Source organism: Mesoplodon bidens (genome assembly GCF_964165515.1).
Source record: "Mesoplodon bidens genome assembly, chromosome: 2".
In the NCBI taxonomy this organism is placed as follows: Eukaryota; Metazoa; Chordata; class Mammalia; order Artiodactyla; family Ziphiidae; genus Mesoplodon; species Mesoplodon bidens.
In genome coordinates this window covers 81,561,990-81,584,531 of record NC_138177.1, presented here as the reverse complement: position 1 = coordinate 81,584,531, position 22,542 = coordinate 81,561,990, and the positions used below count along the sequence as shown (strand labels likewise).

At 39.8% G+C, this 22,542-nt stretch overlaps 1 protein-coding gene across 1 annotated transcript in view; it reads right to left on the bottom strand.

The window, feature by feature from the left end:
* The window catches only part of SPAG17 (sperm associated antigen 17), a gene marked incomplete at its 5' end in the record, with an annotated part of 215,822 nt that extends 194,356 nt beyond the window's left edge, over positions 1-21,466 (bottom strand). Inside the window, 3 exons of the mRNA XM_081224979.1 lie at positions 15,356-15,496; positions 21,219-21,359; positions 21,446-21,466. Of these exons, the coding sequence (XP_081081105.1) occupies positions 15,356-15,496; positions 21,219-21,359; positions 21,446-21,466 (303 nt within the window). The remainder of the gene's footprint in view (positions 1-15,355; positions 15,497-21,218; positions 21,360-21,445) is intronic.
* Positions 21,467-22,542: the final 1,076 nt, after the last annotated feature.

Here is a 22,542-nt window from a genome sequence, read left to right as displayed (position 1 = left end):
CCAGTCCCCTCCTGCAGGTGCGCCTGTATTAGCAGCCTTGCATGCGTGTCCTTCTGCTGCAGGGCACCTGGAGCTTGGCAGGGCCCCCAATGATGGCTTCTTTCTTTTTGTAACCCTCACAGCATCTAAAATCTGCTTTGAAATCAAAGCAAATATTCCTCATTCTGAATTTAGACAATAGTGGTTCCCCTCCCATTATCACAAGAAATCCGAAAACAAAATTACATAATCATTTTGCTTTCATGAATTCTGTAATCACAAAACACAGCCAATAAAAATATGATTAAATGTTTAACCCTACAATTTTTGCTTATCAAATTGACTAAGATAAAAAATACAATGTTGAAGAGGGTGTGGTTAAATTGGAACTGTTAGAAGGAATGTAAATTGGCACAAATTATCTCGGATGCATTTTGACAATATATGTCAAGAGCTTTACAAAGATTTATATACTTTGACTCAGTAATTACACTTCTTGAAATTTTTCATAAGGAAACAATCAAGGTCCTCACTATTGGTAAACAGTCTAAATTTAGCAAAAGGGGGAGTGGTTAAGTGAATTATTGAATAGAGACATGCTTTCTATTATATAGACACTGTATATGGATTTAGAAAAAGGCTAATGTCATAATATATGAAAAGGACATGATAGAAAGTATATATAGTTCCTATTTTTGAAAAAGAAGCATGCATCTCTGAATGGTGGAATAGTCTACAGATACTTAGGCGCCTAATAGTCTACGGGCTATGCTCTTTCTACATTTCCCAAATTTTCTGCAATTAACATGTACTGTATTGCTTTTTTAATAAAACAGCTAATAAATGAAATATACAATGTAAAATGCTATACATCAATGGACTGTTATTAATAGTGCCGCCCTTCCATCCTCCTGCAGAATTTTTCCTGCACGCTGATTCTAATATCTTCACCTCTCATATTACTTTCCAGCTCAGAATTCCTCAGTGGATCCCATACCGAAAGGATAAAGTGTTCACTCCTTAGCAGGGCACACCAAGCCCTTCGTGACCTAGTCTTGACACACTTGTCTGGCCTCGTTCCTAGCTGCTCCTTTCACTTTCCCTCCTATCCTTCAGGGATGCCCACTATTTGGAATTTCTTGGTTATGCCGTGCTATGTCTGCCTGATTTTGCCTGGGCTGACTCCTCTGCCTAGAATTCCCCCTCCTCCTTCCTTACTTCATAAATTCCCCATTCAGCTTTCTAGCCATTTTCCTAAAACCTTTCCATCAAAACTTTAGAAAGATTTAGGCATTGCTCTGTGCATTCAATGTACCCTTAACAACTTTGTTGTTATCATATGGTAATAAACTGCTCATTTCCATATCTGTCTTTTAAGTTGAAGGCTGGAATTAACTTTATGATGGGCACATGGTAAACAACCAACACAATACATGCTGAATGAAAGAATCAGCACGCAAATCACAAAGCCCTTCACAAACATCGTGCAGGTTGTCCCTTGTAAAAGGGTACCCTGTGACGGCCAGTGTGGCTGACATCCAGCCAGCCCTCCTCTTGCGAAGCCAGTGTGCTCAGAGGCTGGGAAAACACTTGGCACTAGTTCACTAATTGAGAAAGTGACTGGTATCAGGGGAAGTGCCTGATGTGCCAGAGACTCATTCCACAGACCCCTTGCACAAACGTTTATTGTGTCCAGCCAAAGTGCAAAAATCAGTGGATTCGGTCTCCAAATGCACCCCTGGGCATGAGCAAGACTATCCACCAAGAGGGGGGAAAATATTAGACCCCCTGATTACATTTGCCTTTATTTTGTCCTTTTTAATTCTTAATTTTGAGGGTGTTCTATGATATTTGTAATATGTTCATATACACACACACAATGGACATGGAACAAACGCTCAATTTTTTTTTTTGAACTGATGGGATATGTGATCAGAATAACTTGGGATTGCTAGCCTAGAGTGCTGGGGTTTTAGTGATGAATAACACATGTCCTCTAATGATCATGCCCTTCGCTACAAAGTAGCGGGAGGCAGATACAAACAAACAACCACAGTATAACACAGCAAGATGAACTTCGCCTGTGGGAATCCAAGAAGATTTCACAAAAGAGATGAGGGCATTTGAACAGGGTTATTTGGCTGCTGAATGGGAACATTTAAGTCTAAATTTTACATAATTCTATTTAACTCGGTGCACTTTGCACTTACTGAGGAAGGAGTATAAAGTGAATGAAGTGTAAAATGGCTAAAAAGGGATGAGCTAGAGCTGCTACAAAACTGTGGCTTCATCACCTAAAGGGATGGAGATATGTGTGTGTTTGCTTACGGTGCAAAGTAGACGTGATTTGATATAGAAATTCTAGATTTACAGTCACTTCATCATTCTTGATCAAGTTCTACCCCAACCTTTTATCTCCTCAAAGAAACCCCAGGTCCCAAGGGCTCTGGAGAAAATCCTAAGTTAATACCTGCCAATTCGTATTTGTATTTTCCTTATCTAATTTGGTTTATTTATTTTACAACTTTGTGCAGAGGGGTCAGGTATTCTAAGTGGGGAATGTCTTTAGCCCTGGGAATGATGTGAATGACTGATAAAGTCTAATCCAAAGTCTGAGGCCAAATGTGTGCCTGCAGAAGCCTGTGTTTGGCACAGTTCTTTTAGACACTTTAAGACCAGGGGAAACACTTCCTCGGTAACAGCACTAGAGAAAACTCCCAGAGAGCTTGCTCCTTTGTTTAGGTGAATTACTAAGCAGGTTAAACTTAACTGTCAGCTCCTTGACTGTAGGGACTGTGTCTCAAAGAGCTTGAAGTAACAGGGTGAAGCCTGGATTTGGAGCCTGCGTTCCAACATGGGGCTCTGACGTTATCAGCTGCGGGCGCGCAAGGCAAGTCACTTAACCACTTTGAGACTCTTTGCTCGTTTGCTACATGAGAATAGTAAGATGTAAGTCAGCTTCACAAGGTTGTTGGGATCAAATCTACACTGTGTGTGAGAAGTATTTTATACTCTAAAAGGCATCTTCCAAATGTGAGTTGTTACTATTCTTTTTAATAAAGTCCCAGATAAAAGCATTGCCTGTTTGAGAAAATGTCACAAGCCATAAAATACTGATTCAAAAAAGACTGAGTGAATGAATGTGGAAGAGGTTTAGTTTCAACAAATTCACTCGATGGTGATGCAGAAATTGTTTCTGGGGACTCGCATTGTTACCCTGCGCCTTGGATCTTGCTAACTCCTTCCCCTACTCTCCCTGTCCAAATGAACATTCCCTCAAAGGTCCAGCTTTTATTTCTGATAAATAAATGCATGCTGATAGGATAACGGTATAATGGGTTAGCATTCTGAAAATGCAGTTTCATTTCATCTGAACCAGGGTTTTACCGACCCTGTGCCTGAACCCAGGCCTTGCGAGGGCTATTTTTGGACAGGCAGAACTTCCAGCACCTCTTATATCATATCTCACGGCAACTGCCCTCTCCACCTACATACAGGGTGGGCCTGCATACATAAAACAGGACACTAAAACCTCTTTCTCCCGTCTGGTGACTAACCTTTGTCTCTACTTTCAGGAAGGGAAAGCACCATACATAGACCTTACCAATCCAATACATTTTCCTTTGCTTGCTCCAAAAAGAGGAGAAAGAGTATGTGTGTGTGTGTGTGTGTGCGTGTGTGCGTGTGTGTGTGTGTTCCTCCAATGATTAAGGAATCCTGAAATGAACCTCTATAAGAAACCCCTGACAATGTTCTGTGGATGGTTTTGCACATGGAATTGAAACAAGTTGGCAGGAAGAAGAATTCTTTCTGCATAATTCAAAGCAGACATTTTACTAGAGGAAAAGCAAATCAGAAATTTGCTGTCAGTCCTTGAAATTTTATTAGTTACAAAAAGTAATATATTAGCCCCTTGCATTAAATCCAGATAGGATCTACCCTTTTTTTCCCCACCTCTCAATGATATTCCTAAAATGAATCTTTGAGAATGTACTACAAGACTAGCTCCTCATAAATTCATAGGACTCAGCAGTGGTGGCCTGTGACTATGTTACATGTTATTAGCTTCTCCTCTGCTTCTCTGCAGCTCCAGCAATAAAGGATAATAAGACTTGAGAATAACTGAACTAATTACATGTTCCTTCTGATGAAGAGGATAATCTAATTAAATATTTCCCAATGAGTGAGTGAGTCCCGGGTGAGTTTGAGCACTGTAATCCAAATAAGTAGGAAGCCGAAAGATGCAACTTTAAAGGAAGGGGTTTATTGAACAATTTCACTTTTTCTGGGTAAGAATTTTTGTAGGACTGATTTTCTATTTTTCAAACCTCTAAACTTGTAATGATATATTTTAATATATTTTAGAAGCAATATAGAGATTATATTTTAGTTAACTTACATTATCAGGCTACTTAATTGGGTTTGAGGGGTTTTACAGCCAGTCAAGTTTGTGAAATAGAAGAATGGATGGACTTCAAAACATAATATCTATCTGAAATTCACTTATTCAAATTAATATTCTGTGAATTAGTATGAACAATAGCTTTTCAGTAAATATAAATGAATTTCTATCTAATAGTCAATTCTCTCACCTTTAGTTTGGTATTTCTTCTCCTTTCCTTGCTACCAAAGATGGAGGAATGAGTTAGAATTTCAGAAATAGAGGTCACACTAAAAATATGTAGAAGCATGAAAATTGTTACCATACTTCAATTCCAGCTACACATTCTCTCCCTCTCTGGAAGCAAGGCCATCTATATCTTTGTTGTATCTCTGACTGTTTTGGTGACGGCTCTGCCCCTCCCTCTCTCCTCTTTCCAACATACCCTGTCTGGGGACCATTACCCTTTTGGCTGAAAGTTGTGAACAATAAGTGAGGTCAGCCACAGGGCTCAATGAAGGACAGACTCAATTATAACCAAGGATTAAATCTATAACTTTTACATCAGACTTGCTACAAAGTATTAAAATGTCATGAAATAGCAGGAAACAAACATAGTATTTACAACATGACGGACTACCAGCTCTTGAGGGCAGAGACCAGGTCTAACTGAATCTTGTGCCCGCTCTCCAGCCTGTAATAGAAACTCTGTAAACGTCTGCTGAGTGAGGGATGAACAAGGATGAGTGTCTACAATACCCTTTACTCCAGGGAGATGCAAAAGGAAGATAACACAAAATAGGTTTAGAGGACTCTAAGGTATTGGTTTTTCAAACTTTTTCAGACCTATATTTACGGCAAAAACTGTTTACATCACAAACCACACACATACACACACAGTTGCCACCAACTAAATACCCAGTAAACCACTGGGTTGTGACCCATAATTAGAAAACCACCATATGGGATATGGAACCAAAAAAGAGAAAAAAGAAGGGACCAAAACTGCTAGTACCCAGGAAATATTACTGAACTACCATTGTTGAAATGGTCCAATGCGTCCTGCTTGTGGTCTTTACCAGTAATTCTCACTAGTCCTTCATTAATAAATTAGTTTTTTCAGACAGCAAACACCTCTTCAATACTTATTATGTACTAGCACCACACCAGGCACATAAAGATACAAAAAATGAAGAAGACTAAAAAATCTGACTTCCTTTTTGACATCTCTCCTCTTAGAATATCTGTCAGACATATCAAATTTAACCCAGGCCAAACTGTACTTCCACATTTCCCCCAAATTTAATCTTCTTCAGTTTTTTCTATTGGAAGATATTTTTACTGAGTTTCTCAAGTCAGAACTTTGGAATCACTCCTGAAACTCACTTCTTCTCCCTCACCCCTCACATCTCACAGTGGCATCATTATGCTGATTCTTCCTCCTTAATATACTCTGAATCTGCCTGCTCTCTCCATCTCCACCTGGGTACCCCAATGACCTCCTAACTGGTCTCCTCACTTCCATGTTTATCTCATGACCCCATCCCAATTTATATTTCACTCTGAAGTAGGAAAATATTCTGAAGAAGAGCTCAGATTGTGTCACTTTCCCCTTTAAAAGCCTTGATGGCTTCCTATTTCCTAGGAAGTAAAAATGCAAACTCTTTCTTAACAAGGACATACTAGTTCCTGCAGATCTGGCCTCTGTCCACCTCTGTCTCACACTCTCTAATTAAATTCTAGGCACACTGGCCTTTTTCATTCCTCTGAGAGGGTGACATCTTCCACTCCTGCCTCAGACTCTTTGCATGTGCTGTTCCCTCTGCCTGAATATTTTCCCCACTCTTCTCACTTGGCCTTTTTTTCATCTTTCAGTTTATCTCCAAACACTCAGTTTAAAGTATTTTCGGGGCTTCCCTGGTGGCGCAGTGGTTGAGAGTCCGCCTGCCGATGCAGGGGACACGGGTTCGTGCCCCGGTCCGGGAAGATCCCACATGCCGTGGAGCGGCTGGGCCCGTGAGCCATGGCCACTGAGCCTGTGTGTCCAGAGCCTGTGCTCCACAACGGGAGAGGCCACAACAGTGAGAGGTCCGCTTACCACACACACACACACACACACAAAAAAAAAAAAGTATTTTCCCATGTAATTCCTTCTGATTTAAAGCAATTATCACAATTTTAACTGTGTATATATTTGTTTGCTTCTCTGATTTTTGCTTAATGTCTGTCTGCCTTCCCCATTCAAATATAAGCTCTGTGAGGGCAGGAAATTATATCTGTTTTATACACTAAGATAAACTCAACCATAGATTTGGTACATGATAGACATTCAAATATTTGTGCAATGCATGAAAGTGAAGCATTTCTTAAAGCTTAGTTATTGTCACTTGATCATTTAGCCAAAGCCATGTATCGTGTGCATCAATGACTGAACAGATAAACAAAATGTCATAGATATATACAATGGAATATTACTCAGCCTTGAAAAAGAAGGAAATTCTGACATATGCTACAATGTGGATAAACCTTGAAGACATTATGCTTAGTGAAATAAGCTAGTCACTAGAGGACAAATACTGTACAATTCCACCTATATGAGGTACCTAGAGTTGTTTAATTGTTAGAAACAGAAGGTAGAATGATTGTCAGGGCTGGGGGCAGGGAATGAGGAGCTGTTTACTGAATACAGAGTTTTAGTTTTGTAAGACAAAAAAGTTGGGAAGGTTTGCTGCACAACAATTTGAATATGTTTAACACTATGGAACTGTACACTTAGAAATAGTTAAGACTGTAAATTTTATGTATTTTTTTTACCACAATAAAAAATTAAAAATAAAAAACCCTGCTCACAGATGTTTCTTTTCTTTCCTGCTTCTTAAAATACAAAACTGTAACAATCACTGAGACTGAGAATAGAAATTTAAAAAATAACATTAATTATAATAGCTAAATCTTATTGGACACTTACTCTAGGTCAAGAACTATGCTAAGTATTTTATATTTACTGTTTCGTTTAATCATCATTACAGCTTTATGAAGTAGATAGTATTATCAATGCTGAGTTTACAAAGAACTGAAGTACCACAGAGTTATGTAACTTGTCCAAGATTAAATAGTTAGTAAGTAGTAGAATCAGCATACAGCCCAGGCAGTCTGGTTTGGATCAGTGCATTAACTCCTGGGTCTAGGTCTCATCAAACTAGCAGAAGGCACTCTGAAAGACTCAGTCACCTTAACCATACAAATCTTAACTCTAAGAATTAAAAATTCCTGTTGACCCAAACATTTGAGCAGAAGCCACTCATGAACATGACTCAGAAATAACTAAAATTGTTTGACACCTTCATTATCTGCTGATATACCTTCACTGTTTTCGCCTGAGTAGTAGGAAAAGTAATAACCATATCACAGAACTACTGAGAGATTTCAAGCTTAATTCTAATTACTAACAGTAGCTTGTATTCAAGAAATGTGAAACCACAACCACCACTTGTAGAATCTAAACTATTCTTAATTTTTGTGTAAAGACAAGGAGAAGGAACAAAGGCTTCCAAATCAACCAGTTACTTAAACTTCCTGAGCTTCATTTTCATCATTTGTTAATTATCTCCTGGCAAGTTGTTGAGAAGATTAGGTTAGCTAATATATACGAGGCACCCAGCACACAAAACTTGGAATAAACTAAGTGTTCAATGAATGGTAACTATTATTACCATATGTAAAGCGGGGGTTAGTCACAGTCTTAGATACAGGAATAGGATGAGATCGTCTTCATGATTCTTTCTCCAGTATCCTTCCAATCATGGTGGGAGTGTAGTGTAACATGTTGGAGAGGCTCCAAACCCAACCCAGTTAAGACACTGATGGCCACTCTTCACTAGCTGAACCTTGCTTTATTCTTGTGGCTGCTCCTCCACTGATATCTGTGTGTCCTGGAATTCTTGACTAGATTCCTGCCTTGCCCAGCAGTTCTCCCACTGGTCAAAGGCCCTAGCCAGCACCCCAATCCTTGCACGGTGTGCATTTCGTGCTGATGAATCCCAGGGTGCTCAGCTTCAGGTACCATTCCTCCCCAGTGACTACTGGCCTCCCCCTGGACTGTTGACTATTTGCCACGTGGGCTTGGCCAGCCGCCTGTGCCTCAGGGTGGAAAAGAGCTGGGGGCACGATTTGGATGTCTCTGAATGCCTTTGCTTGAGTTGTGCTTTTCTCTGAAAACAGAACTCCAGGTTTCTGACGTGAGAAGCAAACATACTGCACCCCAGGAGCCCTGACCTCCTGCTCCTCAGTGACTAGCTTGGCCTTACTTTCTCTGCTGGGCTGCTCAGGCCTCCTCCAGAAAGAGGAGGCTCAGGGTTGATAACCCATCTGACTGCACTTTTTTCCCATTTCGACAAAATTCATTTGCTTGCAACTCTTCATAACCCTTTATAAACATTTCTAGCACTGTGATTTCTCCTCGTTTTCCTTTCTTTGGGTGAGAAATGCCTCCAGAGCCCAGCTTTTGACACAACAACTCCCAGATTGTTTTTATAGTCCCAACGTAGTACTTCTTTGTTACAGCTCAATATTCCTAAATTTTGTTCCAAGTCATTATTTTACACTTATAAATATCAGGTTGTATTAATTGGTTCCAGCTTTAAAAATGTTCCATCAGAGGTTATTTTCTTCTATTTTGATAGTGGTTTCTAAACCTGGAGTGCCAAGGCCCTGATGTGGGCCATGTTCTGCAAGCATCCCTGAAGGACTGATGTGGAACAGAAAAGATACTCAGACCCTGGGCCTCGCTGTGTTCTTTGAAGACTGTACTGGCCATAATAGCTTCAAAGAATTTCAACAAGTTCCTAAGACATGACCTTCCCTTTCCGAAAACCACGTTGGCCAGGCTTGTCTTAATCAAGCTGTGCTTTTCTAAGCATCCTTTTACTTGATCTCCTGCAGCAGTTTTTAATACTTTCCCTACAAGTGAAGTTAAACTAACTGGTCTGTAATTTCCTGGTGTGTCCCTAAGCTCTATGAAATAACGGCATTAGGTTGGCTACCTTCCAATTCTTCCTGACTTTTTTTGTTTTGTTTTAAAACGCAGGATTGAAAAGGCCAGAGAATGCTTCCTGTCTCGCTTTCCCTTCGTTCCTTCCATGACATACTGCTCTTTCTGTTCCCAGTAGATTTGCCATTTTAATAACTTCAAACCTCTTAAATGTGTTCACTTATTATTTGTTCCTATCTCTGAAGCATGAGTTTTCCATTTTTCATTTTGACAAGGGCCACCCCCAAAAATAAGGGTTTACAATTCTACTGAATAGATTATTAATTTGAGGCACTGTTTAAGAAATGTTTCATATTAGGAATCTGGAAAAAGGAGGCAACTAGATAATAATTAAGTCTGTGTTCTTATTTGTGAGTTATTATAAACACATTTTGGGGAAAGAGCTGAGAAATATGTCTACACACCCAGGAATAGGAACCAAAAATGGAACTATTATATCTGGGAATTCTAAAGTACTAGCAAAGTGTTTTAAAAATGTGGTGAAACTAATTTGATCAGAAGATATAAAATTTGCATCTTATATCTGTTTTAACTGCATTTGGTTCATTACTCTCATATCTAATACCATAAAAGTCTTTCCACATTTAATAATCTCCCAGAATTACCTCCCAATGGAAAAGCCCATTTTAATATATTTTAATATTTAAATAAAAAGTTTTAGTTTTTACTGAGAGGAGTAAAGAGGAAAATTAATAATTATTTGTATTTGTAAAATTGCAATGTATCACATAATCTTTAGGATTGTCCAAGTTCTTAATTGTATAGAATTGACTATTCTTTGAAGTAAGTGAGACATAAACAAGGACATAAAAAACTTTATTCTTTAAAGATGATTTTTGTTTCAGCAGACTATTGGGTTTTGTTTGTATAGTGACCCAATTTGTCTTTTCTGAATAAGTCACAGACAGGCACATAAACCACAGCCTATGTGCGGATAGAGGCCCATCTCCCGATAAGGAGGCATGACGATCACCCTATGGAATGAGAACTACGCAGTGGAATATACAACTTTTAAGATGACAGACTCTGATTTCAGATAAGTTGGATAAACAACCCCCTTGCCCAGCTGGTAGTTTTTTCTTTCAAATTTATCAAAACTACAATGTCAAAGTCTGAAAATTTTACATCTCTCATAGTGCTCACATACCATGTATCAGATTTAACCATAAGAGGGATAACCTTTGCATGTATGATATACTTAGACCTCTCTCATATGTAACAGTTCAGTTGGCTTTGAATAACCATTAATATTTTCCTTTTTGGGGCTTTCCTGGTGGTGCAGTGGTTGAGAGCCCGCCTGCCGATGCAGGGGACATGGGTTTGTGCCCCGGTCCAGGAAGATCCCACATGCCATGGAGCGGCTGGGCCCGTGAGCCATGGCTGCTGAGCCTGTGCGTCCGGAGCCTGTGGTCCGCAATGGGAGAGGCCACAACAGTGAGAGGCCCATGTACCGCAAAAAAAAAAAAAAAAAAAAAAATTTCCTTTTTGATTTTGGTCAGGACTGAGTATACCTGCAAATGAACAGGTCAGATTCTCTATGTGGACCATAAAGCACACACACAAATATTTGTGCATATTTAGTGAATTAATTTAAGTGCAGCCATGAATCTTAAAGCATGGATTTTTTCCCCAGTGTTTGAAATGTTTTCTCATAGATTTCCACCCTTAGGATCTTAAAGTTGTAATTAAGATATGTACAGGGTTTACCTTTCCTATTTCATATATATTGTACCATGTAACTACAAATTTAGTACATATGCGTTCAGTCTTCTCTCCCACTCCTATGCCTTTGCTTGAGCTGTTCCCTTCTCAGAGAATGTGACATCTCCCACATTTGAAAGTCAAGACCTATCCAACCAAAGGGTGGACAGCTTTGAGCCCAGTGAAAGAGTACTGGGTTTGTGGTAAAGTGGAAAAATCTGAGGCTATGTATTTAACTATGGTTAAATCCAACTTCTTCAGTTTCCTAATTAGCAAGCTTCCTACCTTCTCTATGCCTCCATCTTCCCCTATGTAAGATGGGGATATATACATTTCCTTTTAGAACTGTGACATGGGTCAATCGGGATAACATGTTTAAAAGATCAAACTTGTCAGCTCCCCTTCTTTTCCAATGCCACCTTCTCCACAAAGCTCCTGTAGATCTCACACCTCCCCAATCCATCCAGGCTAACAGTAACCTCATCTTCCTTTAAACGTCCAGAACACTCCATCTCTCCCTCATAGACTTCCCTGACTATTTTCTGCATTGTGTTACTCAATTTAACAAACATTTATTGAATACCTACTATGTGTTAGGCATATATATATATATAACTTTTTCTTTTTTTTCCTAATTAGTCCTTAAGCTTCTTGACTTTAAAGTCTTTATAATATTCATATTCCCCTCCCTCCATTGTCTAGATAGTGTTTGACACCTAGTGCTTGAACAAGAATGTACTGGTTAATTGTTTGGTATTTGGTAAAACTGGTCACTAATAATTCAGGCAACATCTGTATATCCATTCTCATATGTGTACACTTCTTCAAATAGGATTGCATGGTGAAAATTATGCTTATCAGTAATGCCAGTATATGGGATCATAATCATATTCATCCTCATTAAATGCTACTACTACACCTACTACTACACTACTACTACTACTATAAGAAAAATAAAGTGATAGCTAATATTCCTTAGACTATAGGCAAAGGGGAAACTTCTCTTCCCATTCCCACATAGGTCCTTGGAGTAGTTCCTGCTAGAGCAAAACTTGTTTCCAAAAAGAGAAGGTGAAGGAACACATGGGTAGTTTTGTCTCTGTGGAATCACATTAGCACAAATCTAAGCAGATTTTCAAAGAACTGTGGTTTATAAATAAATATTCTCTCATATATACAATACCATGGCTAGATGAAATTCTAAAGTTTCAGGGGAAATTACACAATTTCAAAACGAGGCTGTGTGTACACAGGACCAAGCCATCCAAATGAAAGCTTGAGCAAATCATTGTGGAATGTGGTCTTTGCTAGCCCAGACATTTCAAGTCGTTATTGGAAATATGTAATGCGGTTCTGACACTCTTTTACTACTCATGGATCAACTGCGCTAGAATGAAGTTTCACTCGAATTCTCTGCTCCTAATCGACCGCAGGCTGGGAAACCAGAAAGTCAAATTGGTTAGAATTGTGTTTAAAGTAAGAACGACGAGGCTCTGATCTAAGGCCAATGAGAGTATCCTACAAATAGAAGTCAATGTAAGTGCGTGGTCTTTATAATATCTATTTTGAGTTCTCCTTCCTCCAAAATGGAGATCTAAAAGGAAACAGAACTCTATGAATTTCCCATGTAACATAAGTAATTTTGTTGGATTCTCTTTTCTTTCCCCATCGCAGAGTTTCCTTTGAGAAGGAAAATATAAGACTTCCTAAACAGGCTCCTGAGGAATTCACCTGTGGCCACAGACCATGCAAGATTTTAAGCAGAAATAGAGTCAAGAGCTGGCTGTCTGCATGCCTGGAAAGTCCAGAGGTCCCCAAAGAGTTTGGCTTGTGGGTCTCTTTCACAGCCACACTCCTAACTGTCTTGGAGCTCTCAGTAGGCACTGCTTGTAGCTTTTCACTTCTCTTGGGAAGAGGGACCAAAACGGGTCCTAAGTGTGGAGGGACTGAGGTTGGATATGTGCCCTTCTATTCCAGATGTGCATCCTGGCCTTGGCTGATGCTGCCCAGGAACCCAAATTTGTTTTATGTTTTTGATCCATTTTTGCTACAGTGATTGACATTAATGCACGTCTGGTGCACCCCAGGTCCATCTCTGTGGTGCTCCTGCTGCCTTCCCTTTTCTTCTGGAACCATTCAGAAAAGGGTATGTGAGCGGGTGTGGGAGCCTTATTGTCCAAATGCTCCACTGGAAGAATGCAGGGGAGCCAGATGTGAAATGGACCTCCCCTGAGTGAAGGCTACGAGGAGTCACAGCACATATTGGAGAGGAATGGCTTTCTAACCGAACTCTGGATTTGTAACATCGGGCTATCCCACATCCAAGTCAAAATGCCTGTCCACATCAGACATCAAAACTGGCCTGTTATCATCTCTGATTTTCACTGAGCATCTTTGAAGAAGAAAGAGTCCTTTGGAGGCGGGGGCTAATTGATCCCAGGCCTGAGAATTGGACATGGATTTCTATGGCTACTTCAGAAGAAAACTTCCAGTATTTTAAATCCAGGTACCACATAATGTTTCAACTGGGGTATGCACATGCAGGACATCATAACAAAAGCTAGAAGGCTCATTATGTGACTTCATCAGCGCAGAATGAGTTTGCCATGATAGCGAGAGTAGTGTAGCAAGAGTTAATGCTATAAAATCCACAGTATTGGCAATAGTAACTAAGTCCAATGGAACTTGTTCAGATAGTACTCAGGCAACGCTACAGAGTCCATTATGAAATCACCCAAGAACCGAGACACATAAAAACTATTAGTTACCACTGAAATAAAGTACAAACAAGTTCGTCTTGAAAGATCCCAAAATCTTTATGCTTTCGGTCTGCAGAGTCATAAGATAGTGCCTGACAAATTTTAAGTGATATTCTAATTAATCACTGGATTTTTATAGTTTCTTATAAGCTGTAAGTTGGATATTAACAAGGCAGGGTAAGAGGAAAGCCCCTGTACTGAGCCTGAGTTCTAAGTCTTTTGCACAAACCCACTGGTCAGCCAGGCCAGACTTCTGCATTTGCTAGAAATGGAATGGACCATTAATCTGAAGATTATCTTTACTTTCACAATGATTAAAGTAGAATGTAAAATGGACACAAAGTTCACAAATGGATGGAAAATTATTCCAGTTGTTCCTCTGTCATGTGCAGAAAGCACCTTCTGGGGCATTTTTACATCGTTTCTTTGGTAAAACTAACACTTTGTAATACACTAATAACACAACCCCCTTTAATACCATCACATACTCAGTAATTACCATGAAAAAGTATGATCCAACACTTTCGTATATACACATTTCTGATTTATATTCTTCAGTTGGATACAGTGACAGTGTAGACAATCTGGGACAATTTTGGTCCTAAAGGGGGATTTTGTTAAAAGGGAAGCAGATTTTTTACACGCCCACCATCAGGAACAAACAGCTCCAACAATGAGTGGGGATTTGCTTTCAAAGAATGAATTAAATTTTTAAAAAAGTGACTATAAAATTATTACTTCAATTCTTGTTTTCTAAAAATTACAAAAATCTCTTCAATCAGTACATCCACCTACCTCATAATATAAGGGAGCACTACCGCCTAGAGGTTTCTTTGCCTTTTTAGATGTACTTCCAAAAAGTGCACTTGTTTCATTGATCTGTAAGAAAATTCATCTATAATCAAAAAGAAAGACTTTCTTAAAGAATCCTTAGATATATGTGACTTTCAAATACCTCCGTGACTTGAGGGGTTGGGGAACCTAGCAAGGAAGAGATAGTCATCAATTAGTTCAAATATTTACAGTCACTTTGGTAAGCTGTTAGTAATTATATGAGGATGTGCCATCTGACAGAACTTTTCTGTGTTATCATTCCCCTCTAACGTCTGACAGCTAGGATTCTCTGGAGGCTTCATTTTTCCAGTTAGTTATGGGCTTCCTTGGAATATTAAATAGTTTTTTCTTTTATTGTTATTGAGTCTTTTATTAAATAATTCCTCACAGAACCTAGCATGGATCCTAGTATGACCTCAGACATTTTTGTTGAATGAATGAATGTTGAAAGGGCAACATTCACTGATACAAAAAATAATCCTTCCAGATTAGAGGATTCAAATTTATTCTACCTAAGTGTTTGTCCAAAGTAATGCATCAAAACTTGCCAAACAGCCCAAGAATATGATAGTTGTATTTATTTCATTATTTTATTCTATTATTTTAAGGAGAAAGTCTCCAAGGGGCTTAGGGGTGGGAAGAGACAGGTACCTGCTGGAGAATGTCTTGCCAGGAAACCATACTGAAGAGTCTGCGCTGAGGAACTTGGATAGCGAGGGTGAGGGCTCGAATGAGAAGTTCATCCTCAACTCGGTTTCCAACGACAAAAGCGATGGAGCTCTTCCAGTCATTCTGTGACAAAATCAGAAGGAATTAGATTCTAAGTACTCCTGGCTAGGTAATTTTATATCAAAGGCTTCCATTGAAGAGCAGGATAATTGTCCTATAAGCCTTAAAGACAGAGTTGACCTTAGAGTGTATGTGGGTTTCTGATTCAAGCAGCCGCAAGGCGGCAGTATTGTGACAAATTTCATGCAATTTGCCCAAAAAGCAATTTTCTTGAGAAACGAGGCCTTTTATTTTAAGGAAGACAATTAAAAATTTAAAAAATGACACACTTTCATTAGAATGCTGTGCAAGAATAATTTGGTGTTGGAAGGTAATAGTTCATTCATATGTTACAAATGTACATGAAGATACAATCTCCAAGGCAGAAATCTTTGTTTTGTTTCCTGATACATCTTAAGACTCTAAATACTGCTAGGAACATAGTAGAGGCTTGATAAATATCTGTTGATTGTTGGGTAATATTGAACGAGTTGCAAAATGGGCTTTTTTATAGGAGGTAAAATTCAGTCCCAGAGTTTTTGTAAAGGACAGAACGAGAACACATCTTTTCCTCCTAATGTAACACAAAATTCTCATTGCTGATCCACATATGGGTTCTTTCCACTGTCAAGAAATAGACTGCAATATTAAACTTGGACATGAAATTCTTTGCCGAATAGTGTAAAGAAATATGTTACTAAAAAACCCTATTCTTATTCAGTAATCCCTTTCTCTCTATTATAATTTCTGTTGGGAAGAGGCAATTCTCTGGAGGAGATTAAGAATGGAATTTACTGACTTTCCCATTGTGTGGTGCTGAGGAGGGCCAAACTCATGCAAATCAGGTCTAGTGCTTTTGGACAATCACCACCTTATGGGAAGATGGACCAAGCAAACATGATACAGACAACAGGAAAGAGAGATAATAATAAGGGAGGGCACTCTGGCCCTGTGACCTCTTTAGACCTTAGTTTCTCCATTTATAAAATAAAGGGGTTGGACAGGGCAGTATGTAACCTTCCCTCTAGTTCCACTCCAGAGATCTGATACAAATAGAGTAAAACTCCCCCTTGGTCAATTCCAAAACAATGTCTAAGAAGATTTGGAAAGACTTTACACAAATTTAATGAAATGCATAATTTTACATGGTTCTCTCTGGTTTCTGTCCAATTCATAGTCAGGGTAATGACAGAACTAGAGTATAGATGGGAGGAAAGGCCTTTAGTACAAATTCTTCCTTACCATCAAAGGTAAGGAGGAATTTGTCCTTAAACGTAAGAATTTGTTCTTAAACTTCTCTTACTTCTCTCCATGGAAACTCACTAACCCTAACTACCTAACAAAACCCACACAATTTTCAATGCTATCACCAAAACAAAAAACACACATAAAAGCATAAAAATGTCTATTTAATCTACAAAGTATGTATTTGCGTTTGTACACGTGTACATGCACGCATGTAGGTGTGGTTCTGTGTTTCCCTCTGTTATACTGAGTTTAAAATCTTTTTTTGTTTGTTTACTAATTCACCATAGGAAGACTGAGCATCTGTTTTTCAAATAGCCTGATTCTGAAAAGCAAGTATGATATTTGTAACACAGTCTTCTGAAAAAAAATTCCATGATCACAAAATGACCCTTCCCCACACTGGATGCCTTTCTTTTCTCTTGTCTGCTCCCTCAGTCAAAACTGCAATTACAATCATCATTAAAGAACAAAAATCTTTCATTCCATAATAAAGTAGACGTGGTTCCTGAAAAGGCAATACCTTGAAGTTCCTGTCAGTTACAGTTTTCAGCACTGAAGATTTTAATGACCACCTCTACCCCCTTATCCCACTCCCTCTTGCAAATTTCCTTGCCAATATTCAAAACCTAATAGCGACAAGCAATGGCTGCCTCTCAGCTCTTTGAGGGACAATTCAGAAAGAGGGCAGCGTAATCCACCATCTATCTACCCATTAGTATCTGGTATCCAAGATGGGTGTTGACTATTTCAGTCCAGAAAAAAAGTGGTGGTGGGGAGGAGGAGGTAGGAACTAACAATTATTGAAATCTGCCATGTGCCAGGCATATGTTATCTCATTGAATCCCTAAGTAATCCATTTAAATAGGGGCACTAATACTTCATAGATGGAAAAACAGAGGCCCAATGAAGTTAAACACCTTGTTCAAGGCCATTTTGGCAGAACTTCATGGAGACCACATACATGGCTCACAATTTGGTGATCATTTCAGAATAGTTTTGAGAGCAAGCCTTTAGGGTCAGAATGCCTTTCCATAATCCTTAAATTGCACCTAATGGCTACTTTGGCCACAGTTAACCTAATAGAAGATTTAGATCACATGTTAAAGTGTATAGAACCTTCAAAAACAGATGAATGTATTAAAACCTTAAAACCTCTAAGATTACTTTTTTTTTTTTTTTGCAGTACGCGGACCTCTCACTGTTGTGGCCTCTCCCGTTGCGGAGCACAGGCTCCGGACGCGCAGGCTCAGCGGCCATGGCTCACAGGCCCAGCCGCTCCGCGGCATGTGGGATCCTCCCAGACCGGGGCACAAACTCGTGTCCCCTGCATCGGCAGGCGGACTCTCAACCACTGCTCCACCAGGGAAGCCCCTAAGATTACTTTTTATCAATAGTCGTTTTACAAAGGCTAAAAGAGTTTGAGGGAATTTCCCAAGGTTGTCTCTCTCTTCAAGCCCGTTGCTCTTGCTACTGTGCACTCTAGGAGTGTATCTTAACATAAGATCAGTTCCTCTGATTCTTGGCACTGTACTGAAACTTATGGGCTCCCTGAGATCACCCTGAGACAGTCTGCCTGCCTTAGAGCAGGTCCAGATTTGTTCATGTTCAGAGCTCTCTACAAGGCCCATTGGGAGCTGGGCCATGTCTCCCCATTGGAAGGGGTCTCAAGAGCCCAGCCCACTTTCCCATCTGTACTCTCTAGCCCGCCAAACTCCTGCTCCAAAAGTTAGATCTATTTGGCAAAATAGGACCCATGGAGGACTCTGTTGGAGCCATGGATTAGTGTTTAATCACATTACCAGAACCCAGGGAAGCATGAAATGGACTGATCAGACAGTAATAACGCAAAGACTGCTTGCAGGGAAGGATGCGCTCACTGGCATGTTGCACTAGGGGGCAGCGAGATGCCAGGAAATGCACAATATTCTCATACCGGAGAGCAAAGTCACTTCTCTGTGTCTAACTAGGGAGGCTCGTTAAGTAAATGACACTCTGCAAATACAACTTTTGAGCTTTTTCTTAGTATTTCAGGATAAGTGTAGATTCCAAGTCTCTCCTAACTGGCAGCAGTTTTAGAAATAGGAAATTATTTTGGAAAACATTCAACCCAATTTAAATTTGGCAAAATACTATTAAAATACACCCTTCCACCCATATCCCACCCCAACATGCAGCTAAACACAGCCCTTAAATTTCAGTTCACAGGGCAGCAAGAGAAATAAATAAGTACAGAGAAAACAAGTGTTGACCAGAGGGGAGAAATGAAAGCATATGGCACAGAACCTGATTCATCACACTCGTGAGTCCTGCAGGGCTCCTACCTGTGTGTGAATTTGTTTAAGACAGTTCAAGAAGCTTGGGTGTAATTAGTAGCATAAGCCTAGAGAAAGAAAACATTAATCATTTTAGGAAAACTACACACTAGATGTATCAGTGAAGGAAGAGGGTTTTAGTCTGGCACACCTCAAACACCTTAGGAAATAAAATCAGCTTTCTATTGCCTGGAGACATCAACTGTACATGGTTATTGCTGAGTCTTGCCCTCTAGCAGTTATTGATAAAATCATTCAAAGGATGGAATGAAGTCGTTTATGGACACAATCCATTACCTTTTATTTACTTTATCAGCCTCAACTAATTTGAAGCCTGGCAGGAGGGCGTCCTAACCTAAACACTTACACCCTAGACTTCTATGGCAAGAAAGTACTCATGTAAATGCAGAGAATCTAGCTGGCTCACGTGAGCCCACTGTCCCAGAGACACAGGGTAGATACATAACTATTTTTCTTTCATATACTGCAAATTCTCCAAATTTTACTTTGGTGTTCCTATATTCTAATAGAATTACTAAAACCCTCTCAAAAATAAGTGAAACATTGCACAGGGAACTTTATTCAATATCCTGTGATTAAACCATAATGGAAAAGAATATGAAAAAGAATGTATATATATATATGTATAACTGAATCACTTTGCTGTACAGCAGAAATTATAATAACACAACATTGTATATCAAAAATACTTCAGTAAAATAAATTGACAAAAAAGCAAGTGAAAAGTAGCTTTTGGATGATGAGAGTGAGATTGCTTCCTTCTATTAGCACAAATAATCAGCTGATACAGGGGAAGACAAGGGCAGACAAGGGTATGTCTGCTCTCTTCTGCTGCCTTTGTTAGCGTGTCAGGGGGTCTGTTGCCCTGGATGATCAGAGGTGAGATTCCCACAGTCATCCACCCTGAACTGATCAGAGCCTATGGAGCTCTATGAAGCAAAAGCCCCAAATAAAATCAATGCAACATTGAAAAAGTCAGGTTCTGTCAAGAGTTATTTAATACCGTGCAGATATGCAAAGCTGTACTTTGTCAATACTCTGCTGAAAGGATAAACTTTTTGTTAAGTAGATTTACTGCCAAATGGACAGGGATTTGTGAATGTCTTTCTCATACTGGGTTTTTCCTTCAAAAGGAGTCTTGGATCTCCATCAGCAAAGGAGTGTTAGTATGGGCTGTTGGCCAGCAGAAGAAATATTTTTATTACATTGAACTGGCTGCTCTAATCGTTATTTGTTAAAAAGGGATTCTAACTGTAAAATGAGTTGGAAATATGTTTAAAAAAATGGGTACACATTACGTAACAAACAAGAACAATATAAAGGACCAGGATAGGCAGTTTGACTGTCTTTACTAAATAAGCTCTCATTATAGACTCTCCTTTAATTATAGGTTCCTCACAATTTATTATAAAGACTATTCTTTGACATATCATCATCATGCTGTTATAAGTGCTCCTTATTTAGAAATTAGTTCACATGGCTGTCACATTTTCTCAACGAGATTGTAAGCTCTTTAGGTTGGAAAAATTGTTTTATGTGTTTTGCAGCTCATAGTGTCCAATAGTGAATGGAAAACAGAGCAAGGCTCTCTGCGTAAATATCTGTTGTTCAACAGAGAAGATGCTTAGAATGACAATTTTGACCCTGGGAATCATAAAGCACTAGAATGTCAGGAAACTGAGCAGGGCATACATAGCCTTGAAGTCCTTCGGGAGGAAAACAGACTGTATCTGATCTAACATGGTTCACATCAGGTTCATTAACAAGGGTGTGAGGAGTTAGACCCTGCTAAACCATTCCTCTGCTAAAACATGTTTCCTGGGAGTGACTCAGACTAGCAACCAGACTGGCAACCAGGGGAATGAGGCAGCTCTTCCTGACAGTAGGGAAAAGCCAAGGACTCACATACACACGTGTTGATTATAAAACCATTCCTCCCATCTCTTTCCTTCTTCCTCCTTTCTCCCATCTCCCATCAAGAGATGATGTCCTGCTCCTTCTTCCCTTCCACCTACTGCCTACGGGCTGCAAATTCTATGATTCCTTTCTCTTTCAAGACCCCTTTGATATTCTTAGAGCTTGATTCTATGGTGGAAGGTATCAGGGTAGGGTGGGGAGTGTAGGAGCCACATATAAAATGAGCCCTCTAGGTCCAGAATCTGAACCTGACCCTTGCCCCCTGCAGCAACACTACCACCGGGTCTGTCTACCCTAATCTTCTGACCTCGCCCAAGAGTGTGCTGGATCGGATTGCCCACAGCTCTTCCTGACTGTTTAGTGGGGCTGTGTTGGTAACCTGAAACTTGCTGTGTTGGGAGCATTTAAACTAAGGCAATGGCAAATGCTACCAATAAGAGCTCTCCTCCTGGAGAGGAGGTGATTAAACATTTACCAGCACATTGAGGGCCCCCATCCCAGGAAGGCCTGTTGGTCTAAGGCTGACTTAGAGGTGAATTTGATTTAAAACGCCAAGGCTGTCTCTGCGAAAATACTGAGGGCAAAGCAGATTCTCTCCATCTATTGCCCCTCCCAACCCCAATACACATTGTGCAGCAGTGTGCTATGTGAATTCATAATTAAGTGTCTGCTGATGCTGTTTCAGGTGTGGCCCAGCCTTAAGCACTATAAAAACAGGTGACAAGGTAAGGACAGAGAGGCCACTGTGGGAAGAGCAGGGCCAAGCTACTCCAAGGTTCTCCTTTCCTCTTGGCCATCTCAGGGGTCTACTTCCACATGCAGGATCTGAGCACCGGGGTCATTGCCATGGGAGGGCCCCAGCATCCCTTGCCCATAGGTGACGAGGCTCCATCATATTTTGGTGGCCCCTTGGAGAAGCACAGGTCATTGTGGCATAGTAATTAAGAGCCTGGACTCAGGAGACAGAATGCCTGGTTTTGAATCTCAGCAAACCAGCTGTGTGTCCTTGGGCAAGTTATTTAACTTCTCTGTGCCTCATGTATAAATGAGGGTAACTACAGTACCTATCTTTTGGGATTGTTGTGAAGATTGAATGAGACAATCTATAGGGAATCTTTCTGAGCACAGAACTTAGCAACAATCATAGCCATCATGGTGGATATTATTTTGGGGGCTTCTCCTTGGGTTAGTCATTAGAACAAACATGGTTGTTCTATACATGCTGTTTCAAGTGTGGAAAGCTTAGGGTTGAATGAAGAAAAAAAAATCAAACAGAGTAACAACAGCTGCCTCATGAGTGACAGTCAACTTATAAAATAATTTTCTCTTTGATAACAATAAACTTGTTAACTAATATATTTTAAAAATATTTTAGGTCTTTGGAAGAGAGGCCAACAATCGTGAACACAGGCTATTTAAAATTCTACAGGTATAGAATTCTCAGAGCTGTGGGAGAGGATGTGAGAGCGAGGCAGGAGGGAACTTTAAATCCTTTTGCACCTGGTGCAGGTTTGTCAGCAATGTCAACCCATCATCAACTGTGAAAAGACATCGATTAGAGTTAAATAAGGA